The sequence below is a fragment of the Lissotriton vulgaris genome, chromosome 12 (genome assembly GCF_964263255.1).
Source record: "Lissotriton vulgaris chromosome 12, aLisVul1.2, whole genome shotgun sequence".
In the NCBI taxonomy this organism is placed as follows: domain Eukaryota; kingdom Metazoa; phylum Chordata; class Amphibia; order Caudata; family Salamandridae; genus Lissotriton; species Lissotriton vulgaris.
Genome location: NC_141700.1, coordinates 802058309 through 802074758, shown reverse-complemented (window position 1 = coordinate 802074758; position 16450 = coordinate 802058309). Strand labels below are relative to the sequence as shown.

General features: G+C 50.1%; 1 protein-coding gene across 6 annotated transcripts in view; it reads right to left on the bottom strand.

Moving 5' to 3' along the window:
- MINK1 (misshapen like kinase 1) overlaps positions 1-16450 on the bottom strand; it is a 675548-nt gene that overhangs the window by 577029 nt on the left and 82069 nt on the right. For all 6 annotated transcript variants that reach the window (XM_086946234.1, XM_086946236.1, XM_086946233.1 and 3 more), the window contains exon 2: positions 10663-10728. In XM_086946234.1, coding sequence (XP_086802360.1) covers positions 10663-10728 — 66 coding nt within the window. The remainder of the gene's footprint in view (positions 1-10662; positions 10729-16450) is intronic.

The following is a 16450-nucleotide window of genomic DNA, read 5'->3' as shown; positions in this document are numbered from 1 at the left end:
AAACATCTGCAACTGACCAAGCATGCCCACATGTGAGAGGCAAACCTCTGCATCCGCCCACGCATGCCTATGTGTGAGAGGCGAACCTGCACATCGGCCATGCATGCCTACGCGCGAGAGGAAAACCTCTGCATCTGCTCACGCATGCCTATGTGTGAGAGGAAAACCTCAGCATCCACCCACGCATGCCTATGTCTGAAAGGAAAACCTCTGCATCGGCCCACACATGCCTACGTGTGAGAGGAAAACCTCTGGATCTGCCCACGCAGGCCTAGGTGTGAGGAAAACCTGTGGATCTGCCCGCACATGCCTACGTGTGAGAGGTGAACCTGTGATCCTAGATGGAGAGCATTCCGCCTTTCAGTGCACAGGACTTGGGGATGGAAGTGGTCCTCAGGATGTGTCATCTCTCCGCTCCTTAATGGAGAGCGTTCCCCCTTTCAATACACAGGACTTGGTTTACCCTGGGGGGGGGGGGGGGGGGGGGGAACCTGGCCCACCTGGGGTTTAGGGGCTTGATGGGAGTCATGGTATTGGATTTGGCAGCTGGAGCCAGGTGCATTAGACCAGCGGAGCTGATACGGTCTGAGATCATTCCGGAGTCCTATGGAAAGGGGCGCTGGGCAATGTTGCGTAGAACGGTCTCAGAAGAAACAAAACAGTACCATGCCCGGAGTGCAAGGTGACTGGGTGGGGTTTTGTAAGGCATGGCCTCATAAACCTTAAAGCAGAAGGGTACCACGACAATGATGGGGTATATTTGTCAGAAGTGGGCATGGGGCTATTCCTCCTCAACATAAGTGGGATTCTGGAGTCACTGGGTTTCAGATGAAGGCAGGAAGGAGCAAGTTTAGGGGGAGCTGCCCGAGGTCGTGAAACCAAAGGCAGCGTGGGGGGGGACAGCACAGAGGATCAGCGGACAGAGAGCAATAGCCAAAGGGGTTCCACTCAAACCTGTGCCCTTGGGATGCCTTGTGGTGGGGCACAGGGAGCAGGCTTCAGGTCAGCAGAGGGTGGACACGGCACTTGCAGCCCTGGTCAGGCAGGAGGTCCATCCACAACATTTGGCAGGAATGTGCAGCCTAGAGGCTGCAGGAAATGCCAGACCTGCTGAGAAAGGGCCTTCGCTCAGGGGCGGCTCAAAGGGTTGAGCCGTCAAGGTTTAAAGACTGGTCTGCAGCGACCAACAACGAAACGGGTATCAATGGGACTGGTTGGAAATAAACTACGCGTTTGGATAAGATGTTCATACAGCTGCGGCCTTCTGCACCATCACCGAAGAGCGTCATATGTGAGCATGAGGGAAGTGGGGTGCACGGGTGGGCTGGGGGCTCGAGGGTCTCGCCCACTTGGGAGGGGGTTGGGACTAGCGGGCAGAAGCCATGAAAGCTGGAGGAGTGCTTGTAGTCTAGGTGTAATCAGAAGGGTCTGACTGTCGGCAGGATAGCTGGAGGCCAGAAGGATGGCTGCTCTACAAACAAGCATCACTGATGTACATACTGCCCTGTTTCTGACACTCAGGCACCCTTCTTGGAGGCAGTAGGTGGACAGATGGGGCATGCTTGGGGACATTAAATAAAGCCCAGAGACTTCTCTAGTGGCGTGTAGGTGAAACTGGCTGAGCAGCCAGGAGGTGATCACTGAAGGCAGTGAGTTCAGGAGTGATTGGGCGGTGTGGACTGAGGTCAAGGAGCAGACTCGAATCAACCAATGGAAACATGGCACGGTCGCTCGCCGGGGGATGAAGGCTTCCGGCTTCATTCGGGACTTGCATCGACCAATGGGATTGGTGGTTATCAGGCGAATCAGGAATCAGGGGGTTGAGGCAGAGGGAAGTGCAGAACTTGTGCTTTGGGGGTGTTTACAAAGTACAAGAAAGCTCTCTGAGGATCAGAGGTGCGTTTGAAAAATAATATTCAGAAATTAGGACTCAAATGCAGCACTGGTGATGAGAGAGGAGCAGCTACCTTTCAAACATTAAACCGAATGAAAATGTATTCAGATCAAAAACATTAACTTGGAATCCCTGTAGCTGGAAGATATCTTTAGATATCAAAGCCACTGAAAGAGAGGACGTGTCTGGGAAAATATCCTTCTGGGAGCCTACAGTGGTGCTGTGAACCTGTTCAGCTCAGTAGAAAGCTCTGGGCATTTTATCTCAGCCGCAAGACAATTGTTCCACACTCTGACCCGCTGAAGCCTTCAATTAAAAGAGGGGCCGTGGGGCGGCTGCGCTGCTCATGCAAGCCAAGAAATTAAAGTGCTTATTAAGGAGGCCTCGTTTCTTTTAAAGCTTTTACGGAATAAAGACGGAGGCTGCGTTCGCAGAGAGCGTGTGGGGCCTTTAAATTCAACTACAATGTGTATCTAGGCCGCTACTGCCTGGAGAATAAGGTACAGCAAACACAAGGAGATGATGGACGGAGCGCTGAAACTTTTCAGACACTCACTCCCAGTCACAGATCTGGGTTGAATCCATCATGGTTCTTTAGCTCACCATGCCACCTCAGTTTATACCCAGCTATATGCAAATCAGTCTTGACCCTGTGCCTCATGGGAACAGTCCAGCCCGAACTGCCAAGCCAGGTCCTTCGTGGACCGGAAATAACATCCTGGGAGCGGTTTCTGGGTAACACCCTTCATCAGTCAGGCAGCCAGGCTAGCTTGAATCCAGTGGCACAGGTAGCACGGAACCCACATCTGGGTTGTACAGCTCAAGAGCAGCAGATCCACTGCAGGCAGATTGGGAGAGTGCCATTGGAGGAAGACCAAGGGCCAGTAAGCCAGATGTGGCTTAAGGTCTTTTGCGTATCTGGCTGCCAAGTTGTGGAGTGCCCACCCTGTCAAACTAAGGCTAACGCAGTCAGAAACTTCCTTCAGGATCCTTTGAAGGCCCATCTGTTCTAATTTCACCATTACTTGCATAGGTCCTGCAAGAGTGCAAGCCTCAGTGCCGGGAGACCTCTTGGGGCAGCTGTGCGCTGTATAAGACACTTACAATAGATTAGAATGGAGGAGATCCTGCCATGGGCAGGTGGGTGCGAGGCTCCTTGGGACACCTGGAGCAGTGGCATTCAAATGATCTTTATTCTATCCAGGGGATTCTGATCAATGACTTATTTAGCCCAGCAGCTCGTTTCCCCTCCTTTAAACATTTATGCATCCAGAATTCCTGGTCTCTACAGCCAAGTGTGACTCCTGGACTTGAGGACAGGCTTCCAGGAAGGAGGGACAGTATAAAGAAGGCGCCCACATGACCTTCAGAGGAGGCTAGTGCCCATCAGCAACCTATTGCTGCATCCTTCTGTAGGAATGTCAGGGTTGGCACGCAGATAGCAGCATGAATCTTCAGTGCAATAATCCTGCTTCAAAACGATTTGGCCACATGATTTGACTTTTGTAATTTATACTGTCTATTTTATTTGAATAGGATGTGCACAGGCTTTGGTGATCAAGAAACACAAAATTATTCATTCAAAATAAGAAAAGAACACAATGTTGAATTCAGTAAGATAGTTTGCTAGCTAGATCCCATCCTGGAAAGGTTCCATAAGGCCAGGGAGAACCTCCCCATTGAGAAGAAACAAGGGCATGAGAGAGCCACCTGCAACAAGGCACACACCACATCCTGGCAAAGTTCCGTCAGGCCCTGGAGAACCTCCCCATATGAAGAAAGGCATGAGAGAGCCACCTGCAACAAGGAACACACCACATCCTGGCAAAGTTCCATCAGGCTCTGGAGAACCTCTTTATTGAGAAGAAACAAAGACACAAGAGTCACCTGCAACAAGGCACACGCCAAATCCTGGCAAAGTTCCATCAGGGTCTGGAGAACCTCTTTATTGAGAAGAAACAAAGATACAAGAGTCACCTACAGCAAGGCACACACCACATCCTAGCAACGTTCCGTCAGGCCATGGAGAACCTCTACATATGAAGGAAGGTATGAGAGAGCCACCTGCAACCAGGAACACACCACATCCCCGCACGGTTCCATCAGGCCATGGAGAACCTCTCCATATGAAGAAAGGCATGAGAGAGCCACCTGCAACAAGGAACACACCACATCCTAGCAAAGTTCCATCAGGGTCTGGAGAACCTCTTTATTGAGAAGAAACAAAGACACAAGAGTCACCTACAACAAGGCACACACCACATCCTAGCAACGTTCCGTCAGGCCATGGAGAACCTCTACATATGAAGGAAGGTATGAGAGAGCCACCTGCAACAAGGAACACAACACATCCCAGCAAAGTTCCATCAGGCTCTAGAGAACCTCTTCATTGAGAAGAAACAAAGACATGAGAGTCACCTGCAACAAGGCACACACCAAATCCTGGCATGGTTCTGTCAGGCCCTGGAGAAACTCTCCGTATGAAGGAAGGTATGAGAGAGCCACCTGCAACAAGGCACACACCAAATCCTGGCATGGTTCCGTCAGGCCCTGGAGAACCTCTCCATATGAAGGAAGGCATGAGAGAGCCACCTGCAACAAGGAACACAACACATCCCAGCAAAGTTCCATCGGGCTCTGGAGAACCTCTTCATCAAGAAGAAACAAAGACATGAGTCACCTACAAGGCATACACCACATCCTGGCAAAGTTCCATCAGGCCATGGAGAACCTCTTCATCAAGAAGAAACAAAGACATGAGTCACCTACAAGGCATACACCACATCCTGGCAAAGTTCCATCAGGCCCTGGAGAACCTCCCCATATGAAGAAAGGCATGAGAGAGCCACCTGCAACAAGGAACACACCACATCCTGGCAAAGTTCCATCAGGCTCTGGAGAACCTCTTTATTGAGAAGAAACAAAGATACAAGAGTCACCTACAACAAGGCACACACCACATACTGGCAAAGTTCCGTCAGGCCCTGGAGAACCTCCCCATATGAAGAAAGGCATGAGAGAGCCACCTGCAACAAGGCACACACCACATCCTGGCAAAGTTCCGTCAGGCCCTGGAGAACCTCTCCATATGAAGAAAGGCATGAGAGAGCCACCTGCAACAAGGAACACACCACATCCTGGCAAAGTTCCATCAGGCTCTGGAGAACCTCTTTATTGAGAAGAAACAAAGATACAAGAGTCACCTACAACAAGGCACACACCACATCCTGGCAAAGTTCCGTCAGGCCCTGGAGAACCTCCCCATATGAAGAAAGGCATGAGAGAGCCACCTGCAACAAGGAACACACCACATCCTGGCAAAGTTCCATCAGGCTCTGGAGAACCTCTTTATTGAGAAGAAACAAAGACACAAGAGTCACCTGCAACTAGGCACACGCCAAATCCTGGCAAAGTTCCATCAGGGTCTGGAGAACCTCTTTATTGAGAAGAAACAAAGATACAAGAGTCACCTACAGCAAGGCACACACCATATCCTGGCAAAGTTCCGTCAGGCCCTGGAGAACCTCTCCATATGAGAAAGGCATGAGAGAGCCACCTGCAACAAGGAACACACCACATCCTAGCAAAGTTCCATCAGGCTCTGGAGAACCTCTCCATATGAAGAAAGGCATGAGAGAGCCACCTGCAACAAGGAACACACCACATCCTAGCAAAGGTCCATCAGGCTCTGGAGAACCTCTTTATTGAGAAGAAACAAAGACACAAGAGTCACCTGCAACAAGGCACACACCAAATCCTGGCAAAGTTCCATCAGGGTCTGGAGAACCTCTTTATTGAGAAGAAACAAAGACACAAGAGTCACCTGCAACAAGGAACACACCACATCCTGGCAAAGTTCCATCAGGCTCTGGAGAACCTCTTTATTGAGAAGAAACAAAGACACAAGAGTCACCTGCAACAAGACACACACCAAATCCTGGCAAAGTTCCATCAGGGTCTGGAGAACCTCTTTATTGAGAAGAAACAAAGACACAAGAGTCACCTGCAACAAGACACACACCAAATCCTGGCAAAGTTCCATCAGGGTCTGGAGAACCTCTTTATTGAGAAGAAACAAAGACACAAGAGTCACCTACAACAAGGCACACGCCACATCCCGGCACGGTTCCGTCAGGCCCTGGAGAACCTCTTCATCAAGAAGAAACAAAGACATGAGAGTCAACTACAACAAGGCACACACCACATCCTGGCAAACTTCCATCAGGGTCTGGAGAACCTCTTTATTGAGAAGAAACAAAGACACAGTCACCTACAACAAGGCACACACCACATCCTAGCAAAGTTCCGTCAGGCCATGGAGAACCTCTCCATATGAAGGAAGGTATGAGAGAGCCACCTGCAACAAGGAACACACCACATCCCCGCACGGTTCCATCAGGCCATTGAGAACCTCTCCATATGAAGAAAGGCATGAGAGAGCCACCTGCAACAAGGAACACACCACATCCTAGCAAAGTTCCATCAGGGTCTGGAGAACCTCTTTATTGAGAAGAAACAAAGACACGAGAGTCACCTGCAACAAGGCACACACCACATCCTAGCAAAGTTCCGTCAGGCCATGGAGAACCTCTCCATATGAAGGAAGGTATGAGAGAGCCACCTACAACAAGGAACACACCACATCCTGGCAAAGTTCCATCAGGCTCTGGAGAGCCTCTTTATTGAGAAGAAACAAAGACACAAGAGTCAACTGCAACAAGGAACACACCACATCCCCGCACGGTTCCATCAGGCCCTGGAGAACCTCTCCATATGAAGAAAGGCATGAGAGAGCCACCTGCAACAAGGAACACACCACATCCTAGCAAAGTTCCATCAGGCTCTAGAGAACCTCTTCATTGAGAAGAAACAAAGACACGAGAGTCACCTGCAACAAGGCACACACCAAATCCTGGCAGGGTTCCGTCAGGCCCTGGAGAACCTCTCCATATGAAGGAAGGTATGAGAGAGCCACCTGCAACAAGGAACACACCACATCCCGGCACGGTTCCATCAGGCCATGGAGAACCTCTTCATCAAGAAGAAACAAAGACATGAGTCACCTACAAGGCATACACCACATCCTGGCAAAGTTCCATCAGGCTCTGGAGAACCTCTTTATTGAGAAGAAACAAGGCATGAGAGAGACACCTACAACAAGGCACACACCACATCCTGGCAAAGTTCCGTCAGGCCCTGGAGAACCTCCCCATATGAAGAAAGGCATGAGAGAGCCACCTGCAACAAGGAACACACCACATCCTGGCAAAGTTCCATCAGGCTCTGGAGAACCTCTTTATTGAGAAGAAACAAAGACACAAGAGTCACCTGCAACTAGGCACACGCCAAATCCTGGCAAAGTTCCATCAGGGTCTGGAGAACCTCTTTATTGAGAAGAAACAAAGATACAAGAGTCACCTACAGCAAGGCACACACCATATCCTGGCAAAGTTCCGTCAGGCCCTGGAGAACCTCTCCATATGAGAAAGGCATGAGAGAGCCACCTGCAACAAGGAACACACCACATCCTAGCAAAGTTCCATCAGGCTCTGGAGAACCTCTCCATATGAAGAAAGGCATGAGAGAGCCACCTGCAACAAGGAACACACCACATCCTAGCAAAGGTCCATCAGGCTCTGGAGAACCTCTTTATTGAGAAGAAACAAAGACACAAGAGTCACCTGCAACAAGGCACACACCAAATCCTGGCAAAGTTCCATCAGGGTCTGGAGAACCTCTTTATTGAGAAGAAACAAAGACACAAGAGTCACCTGCAACAAGGAACACACCACATCCTGGCAAAGTTCCATCAGGCTCTGGAGAACCTCTTTATTGAGAAGAAACAAAGACACAAGAGTCACCTGCAACAAGACACACACCAAATCCTGGCAAAGTTCCATCAGGGTCTGGAGAACCTCTTTATTGAGAAGAAACAAAGACACAAGAGTCACCTGCAACAAGACACACACCAAATCCTGGCAAAGTTCCATCAGGGTCTGGAGAACCTCTTTATTGAGAAGAAACAAAGACACAAGAGTCACCTACAACAAGGCACACGCCACATCCCGGCACGGTTCCGTCAGGCCCTGGAGAACCTCTTCATCAAGAAGAAACAAAGACATGAGAGTCAACTACAACAAGGCACACACCACATCCTGGCAAACTTCCATCAGGGTCTGGAGAACCTCTTTATTGAGAAGAAACAAAGACACAGTCACCTACAACAAGGCACACACCACATCCTAGCAAAGTTCCGTCAGGCCATGGAGAACCTCTCCATATGAAGGAAGGTATGAGAGAGCCACCTGCAACAAGGAACACACCACATCCCCGCACGGTTCCATCAGGCCATTGAGAACCTCTCCATATGAAGAAAGGCATGAGAGAGCCACCTGCAACAAGGAACACACCACATCCTAGCAAAGTTCCATCAGGGTCTGGAGAACCTCTTTATTGAGAAGAAACAAAGACACGAGAGTCACCTGCAACAAGGCACACACCACATCCTAGCAAAGTTCCGTCAGGCCATGGAGAACCTCTCCATATGAAGGAAGGTATGAGAGAGCCACCTACAACAAGGAACACACCACATCCTGGCAAAGTTCCATCAGGCTCTGGAGAGCCTCTTTATTGAGAAGAAACAAAGACACAAGAGTCAACTGCAACAAGGAACACACCACATCCCCGCACGGTTCCATCAGGCCCTGGAGAACCTCTCCATATGAAGAAAGGCATGAGAGAGCCACCTGCAACAAGGAACACACCACATCCTAGCAAAGTTCCATCAGGCTCTAGAGAACCTCTTCATTGAGAAGAAACAAAGACACGAGAGTCACCTGCAACAAGGCACACACCAAATCCTGGCAGGGTTCCGTCAGGCCCTGGAGAACCTCTCCATATGAAGGAAGGTATGAGAGAGCCACCTGCAACAAGGAACACACCACATCCCGGCACGGTTCCATCAGGCCATGGAGAACCTCTTCATCAAGAAGAAACAAAGACATGAGTCACCTACAAGGCATACACCACATCCTGGCAAAGTTCCATCAGGCTCTGGAGAACCTCTTTATTGAGAAGAAACAAGGCATGAGAGAGACACCTACAACAAGGCACACACCACATCCTGGCAAAGTTCCGTCAGGCCCTGGAGAACCTCCCCATATGAAGAAAGGCATGAGAGAGCCACCTGCAACAAGGCACACACCAAATCCTGGCAAAGTTCCATCAGGGTCTGGAGAACCTCTTTATTGAGAAGAAACAAAGATACAAGAGTCACCTACAGCAAGGCACACACCATATCCTGGCAAAGTTCCGTCAGGCCCTGGAGAACCTCTCCATATGAGAAAGGCATGAGAGAGCCACCTGCAACAAGGAACACACCAAATCCTGGCAAAGTTCCATCAGGGTCTGGAGAACCTCTTTATTGAGAAGAAACAAAGATACAAGAGTCACCTACAGCAAGGCACACACCATATCCTGGCAAAGTTCCGTCAGGCCCTGGAGAACCTCTCCATATGAGAAAGGCATGAGAGAGCCACCTGCAACAAGGAACACACCACATCCTAGCAAAGTTCCATCAGGCTCTGAAGAACCTCTCCATATGAAGAAAGGCATGAGAGAGCCACCTGCAACAAGGAACACACCACATCCTAGCAAAGTTCCATCAGGCTCTGGAGAACCTCTTTATTGAGAAGAAACAAAGACACAAGAGTCACCTGCAACAAGGCACACACCAAATCCTGGCAAAGTTCCATCAGGCTCTGGAGAACCTCTTTATTGAGAAGAAACAAAGACACAAGAGTCACCTGCAACAAGGCACACGCCACATCCCGGCACAGTTCCGTCAGGCCCTGGAGAACCTCTTCATCAAGAAGAAACAAAGACATGAGAGTCAACTACAACAAGGCACACACCACATCCTGGCAAAGTTCCATCAGGCTCTGGAGAAACTCTCCATATGAAGGAAGGTATGAGAGAGCCACCTGCAACAAGGCACACACCACATCCTGGCAAAGTTCCATCAGGCTCTAGAGAAACTCTCCATATGAAGGAAGGTATGAGAGAGCCACCTGCAACAAGGCACACACCACATCCTGGCAAAGTTCCATCAGGCTCTGGAGAAACTCTCCATATGAAGGAAGGTATGAGAGAGCCACCTGCAACAAGGAACACACCACATCCCGGCACGGTTCCGTCAGGCCCTGGAGAACCTCTTCATCAAGAAGAAACAAAGGCATGAGAGAGTCACCTACAACATGGCACGTACCACATCCTGGCAAGGTTCGGTCAGGCCCCGGAGAACCTCTTCATCAAGAAGAAACAAAGACATGAGAGTCACCAACAACAAGGCACGCACCAAATTCTGGCAAGGTTCCGTCAGGCCCTGTAGAACCTCTTCATCAGAAGAAACAAGTGGCTGAGAGAGTCTCCTACAACAAGGCACACTGGCGAGCTCTGGACTAAGATCAAAGCAAGTGCTGCTATGAATGATGGTGGTGTGGGGAGACACACACTGCTGAACATCTTGTGGGTGAAACAAGAGTTTAGTTGTCTTTAACATCACACAGATATAAGACCCAGGGCGGATGCCCAGCCTCTATAGGTGCCAGGAGAGCTTGAGCAATGTCACTTGTCAGGCTCTGCAGTAATACCCCTGTTAGGCCTACACCCCAGAGGCGTGGAGAAGCAGTGAACTCTAAGGTTGGATCACTTCTCATTTGGTCCCATCCCACCCTCACACCCTTGGAAGGACAGAGAAGACCCCTTACCTTGTACACCTGTCCATACGTTCCATTGCCGACCACCTCCACCAGCTCGAAGATACCCGCCGGGTCCTGAAAAGAGAAAGGGAGGAGTGAGTAGGGCAAACACCAGCCACAAATGCAGACTTACAACACAATGCCTGACATCCTGAAAGAAAGAAGAGTACGATTAAAGGGGCACCATCATGTGAGACAGATGCCCATCTCACTGACAACCTTGGTGACTCAAAGTAGCAAGTATGACACTAGAAGGGGCCAGCTGTCCAGCGTAAAGTAACTCAAGCTATTTAAAATGTCTTTTGTTTACTCCTGCTAGACCTTATATTCCCCCTCACTATGGGAGGCACCTGGAAACGTAACACCCTGCGTCTACAGACAATGGGAGGTACCTGCATACATTACACCCTAAGCCCCCCTAAGGATGGAGGTACCTCCATACATAACACCCTATGTCCCATTTGATGGAAGGTACCTGTATACATAGTACCCTAAGCCCCCCGGATGATGGGAGGTACCTGTATACATAGTACCCTAAGCCCCCCGGACGATGGGAGGTACCTGTATACATAGTACCCTAAGCCCCCCGGACGATGGGAGGTACCTGTATACATAGTACCCTAAGCCCCCCGGACGATGGGAGGTACCTGCATATGTAGTACCCTAAGCCCCCCAGATGATGGAAGGTACCTGCATACATAGTACCCTAAGCCCCCCGGACGATGAGAGGTACCTGTATACATAGTACCCTAAGCCCCCCGGACGATGGGAGGTACCTGCATACATAGTACCCTAAGCCCCCCGGACGATGGGAGGTACCTGCATACATAGTACCGTAAGCCCCCAGGACGATGGGAGGTACCTGCATACATAGTACCCTAAGCCCCCTGACGATGGGAGGTACCTGCATACATAGTACCGTAAGCCCCCAAGACGATGGGAGGTACCTGCATACATAGTACCCTAAGCCCCCCGGACGATGGGAGGTACCTGTATACATAACAAAGGACACCTGCAGGAAGCACGGCGCTCACCTGAAGAGAGTACAATGGACAACTGCAGGGAGCACAGCGCTCACCTGCAGAGAGTACAAAGGACAACTGCAGGGAGCACAGCGCCCACCTGAAGAGCTGCAGAGAGCACAAAAGAAACCTGCAGGGAGCCCTGGCGCTCTCCCCAATTTCTCAGCCTACACTTCTCTCAATATATCCTCTGGCCCAACCTTCTGACTCATCTCAAACTTATTTCTACTAATACTCTTTCCAGTGCACTACCCTATCTCTCACCCTATACATCTATCCTCTACATCCACTCTCTCATTTTCCCCAAACCCTATACCACAACTATGAGCCCCAAAATAACCCTTTCTCTACTCTCTCCTACTCTACCCCTCCTTGCATCATCTGACACCTCTTTTTACTATACCAATCCCCCAAAACAAACCTTTATAAACTCTTCCCTCTGACTCTTCCCCTAAAAAAACCTTATACATATCCAAAAGTCTCCTCCTAATACTATGACCTCAAAAAAAGGAGAAAAAAATCTCACTCTTTTATCCCTCCACTATACTTTTCCATCAAAATAACAGATTAACAGGTTCACTTCTCAATTTCCATATTCCACTATACTGATTCTCCACTAATTCTTTATGGGTTTTAGAGTAGCGTGCTACTTGCCAATGAAGTGCCTCAAAACCCCATCAAGGGGTAGCATGTGCTATATAAATACAAACCTCTTTCCGTCTTCTATCCTGCAACCTACCCTTCTCTATCCAAATAACTGAATAACATATCCACCATTAAAAATAACTTCATACTTCACTATACTAATTCTTTCAACACTAACCCTTTATGGGTTTCAGAGTAGCGTGCTACTCGCCAGAAAAGCGCTTCAACACCCATCAGGGGTAACAGGTGTTACATGAATGCAAAACTTTCTTCCCTTTTAACCCTCCGCTACCATTCTCACTCCAAATAACGGACTCATATCCACCACTCAAATTACTTTCATATTTCACCATACTAATTCAGCACTAATCCTTTATGGGTTTCCAGAGTAGCCTGCTTCAAGATTCTGCTATCTTTCCGAATCTGAATCTAAATAACTGACTAACCTATAACTGACTAACCTATAACTGACTAACCTATCCACCACTTAAAATGTACTTACATGTTTCACTATACCAATTCAACTGTAATACCTATAGGTTCCGAAGTAACGCGCGCATCGCCGAAAAAGCACTTTGGCGCCTCGTCAGGGGTTGCAAGCGCTATGTAAATGCAATTACAATGCAATACAATACAATTACACTAAGAAAGCGCCGTGGTCGCGAACACAAGCCTGCTCAGGGACACTTGTTGGAAGAAAAGTTACTTCTGTTATTCAGTGTTTTAAAAGCACTAGTCGGGAATCCATGCTCGTGTTTACTCTGTCCATAGCTTAGCGCTTCAGGGGACACCCCCTTCACACAGGCCTGCAGGACAGAACTCCCAGTGCACGCAGCAGCCGTGTGAACAAGGATTCATGAGGTCAGTAGAAGACGACACTTCATGAAGGAAAGCAAAGCCTTCTTCCCTCGGTTTGAACTGCACGTACACGTGTAGCTTCCTTCCCCTCCCATGGTTATTGCATGGGAGGGGGGGGGCGCCCTCTGTGCACAATTCTCACCTATTTAGGGTGAATCTAACGGCGGTAGGGGGCTGCTGACTTGTGCCCAGGGAGCAGCGATGCATCCGAGTTTGAGACCAGCCTGTCACAGCTGCAAACCACGCAACAGATGGAGGGGCATGCCAAGCGCGGTGAATGCAGAAATACGCGCACCTCTGGGAGGGTGTGGCTGTACGACACATGCGGGCTCCGGCCTAACCCAGTGGCCGAGCACAGCCACCTGCATGTCCGTGCACGGGCCCAGTAGTCACCGTAACAATCGCCGTGAATACGGAATTACGCGCACATCTAGGCGGGTGTGGCTGTACGGGTCATGCAGGCTCCAGCATAATCCAGTGGCCTGGCACCACCTGCTGCACATCTGGGCGGGTGTAGTTGTAATGTACATGCGGGCTCTGGCCTAACCCAGTGGTCTGGCACCAGCTCCTGCACATCTGGGCGGGTGTAGTTGTAAGGTATATGCGGGCTTGGGCCTAACCCAGTGGCCTGGCACCGCCACATCTGGGCGCGTGTGCCTGTGCGGCACATGCAGGCTCTGGCCTAACCCAGTGACCTGGTACCGCCTCCTGCACATCTGGGAGCGTGTGGCTGTGCGGCACATGCAGGCTCTGGCCTAACCCAGTGGCCTGGCACCACCTCCTGCACATCTGGGCTTGTATGGCTGTGCGGCACATGCAGGCTCTGGCCTAACCCAGTGGCCTGGTACCGCCTCCTGCACATCTGGGCTCGTATGGCTGCACGGCACATGTGGGCTCCGGCCTAACCCAGTGGCCTGGTACTGACTCCAACATTTCTGTGCACAGATGCATAATCTTGCAAGCGAAGGCCACGGGTGCACGTCGGAGACAGTGCACGCACTGGACAGTGGCCACAGGTGGGCAGGAACTCCAACATATGTATGTGGCACTCTCTGCCCACTGTTGGCATTCTACTTCAGTCTATGAGGTATAACTGAAGCATAAACAAGGCAAACATTCAGGAGTGCAACATGGACCAGATGTCCTACAGAAAAAACAGCTGTGGCAATGCAGAATGTAGTGTGCAACGCATGTAGTAACAGTTCACTCAATACCAAGCTACTTTAATTCACCATGGACACAAACCTCCCACTCCAAGGACAGAGACCCACTCCTGCTGGTGGCCGATGTGAAGGGGGGAGACAAGGATACCAAGACCCGGCCTGGCTGCTGAAGTTTCCCGCTCCCGGCCTACCAGACTCTGCCTCTGTGTTTGTTGTGGGTACAGTGCCTGCCTCACCGGAGTTTCAGCCTTAGATGTACGAGTTACTTTCCTTCGGTAACAATGTATCTGGTAGAGACGATTCTAGCCACAGATTCCTTAATGTAGAATTATCCCAAGGCGTGAGACTGGATCCAGATTTTTTTTTGCCAGAGCAACCCACAACCCAGCGCACTGTCCAGGCGTAGTCCGCGTACGTGACGTCAGCGAGGTCACATAAGTCCCACCCCGGCGCGCCTTTGTCAGTTTTCTTCGGATAACTTTTCCGCGCCAGAAAGCATAGCCATCAGACAAAACTGTGGGAGTATGGGAACAGTGTGCGAAAGAACTGGAAATTGGAAAGAAGGAAAGGGTATGAACAACACCATAAAGAACAGTGCCCAGCACCGCAGTACCCAGAGGTAGGGAAAATAATAAAGAACAGAGCACAGCCCTGAGCAGCAACCCTGCCAGTACGGAGATAGCCCCCCTGGAGACAAGGAACATATATAGTGGTTCTCCACACCCTGCAGCACCGTTTTTATAAATATGTAGAACCAGGATCATATTATGGATTCTACCAAGAGGCGCCTTAACCCTATACAGAATACCACATTCCGGAGCATCTATCTATCTGTCCACCCCCCTCCCTCTATCCACCGCCCTCCCTCTATCCACCGCCCTCCCTCTATCCACCGCCCTCCCTCTATCCACCGCCCTCCCTCTATCCACCGCCCTCCCTCTATCCACCGCCCTCCCTCTATCCACCGCCCTCCTTCTATCCACCGCCCTCCCTCTATCCACCGCCCTCCCTCTATCCACCGCCCTCCACTCTATCCATCGCCCTCCACTCTATCCATCGCCCTCACTCTATCCACCGCCCTCCCTCTATCCACCGCACTCCCTCTATCCACCGCCCTCCACTCTATCCATCGCCCTCACTCTATATCCATCGCCCTCACTCTATATCCATCGCCCACCCTCTATCCATCGCCCTCCCTCTATCCACCGCCCTCCCTCTATCCACCGCCCTCCCTCTATCCACCGCCCTTCACTCTATCCACCGCCCTTCACTCTATCCACCGCCCTTCACTCTATCCACCGCCCTTCACTCTATCCATCGCCCTTCACTCTATCCATCGCCCTTCACTCTATCCATCGCCCTTCACTCTATCCATCGCCCTTCACTCTATCCATCGCCCTTCACTCTATCCATCGCCCTTCACTCTATCCATCGCCCTTCACTCTATCCATCGCCCTTCACTCTATCCATCGCCCTTCACTCTATCCATCGCCCTTCACTCTATCCATCGCCCTCCCTCTATCCATCGCCCTCCCTCTATCCATCGCCCTCACTCTATCCATCGCCCTCACTCTATCCATCGCCCTCACTCTATCCATCGCCCTCACTCTATCTATCGCCCTCACTCTATCTATCGCCCTCACTCTATCTATCGCCCTCACTCTATCTATCGCCCTCACTCTATCTATCGCCCTCACTCTATCGCCCTCACTCTATCTAATCGCCCTCACTCTATCTAATCGCCCTCACTCTATCTAATCGCCCTCACTCTATCTAATCGCCCTCACTCTATCCATCACCCTCTATCTATCTATCTCCCTCACTCTATCTATGCAATTTTAATACAACCACCATTCAGATTTTGAGAGGAGTAAACATCTCAATGCCCATTAGATTCCCCATGTTAGACTAATGTTCTGATTTGTTACCTTTGCCTCAAATTGTAAAGCGCTCTAATATCCTTCAGGATCAAGTTTACGCTATATAAAACTTTATAAATAAATAAATAAATATAAAAAGGACATGATAACATGTAGCAGGACTACAACCCCAACCAATAACAATGAAGGGGAACCAGTCCAGGGCAAACAAGGAACGACGCCCCTCCAA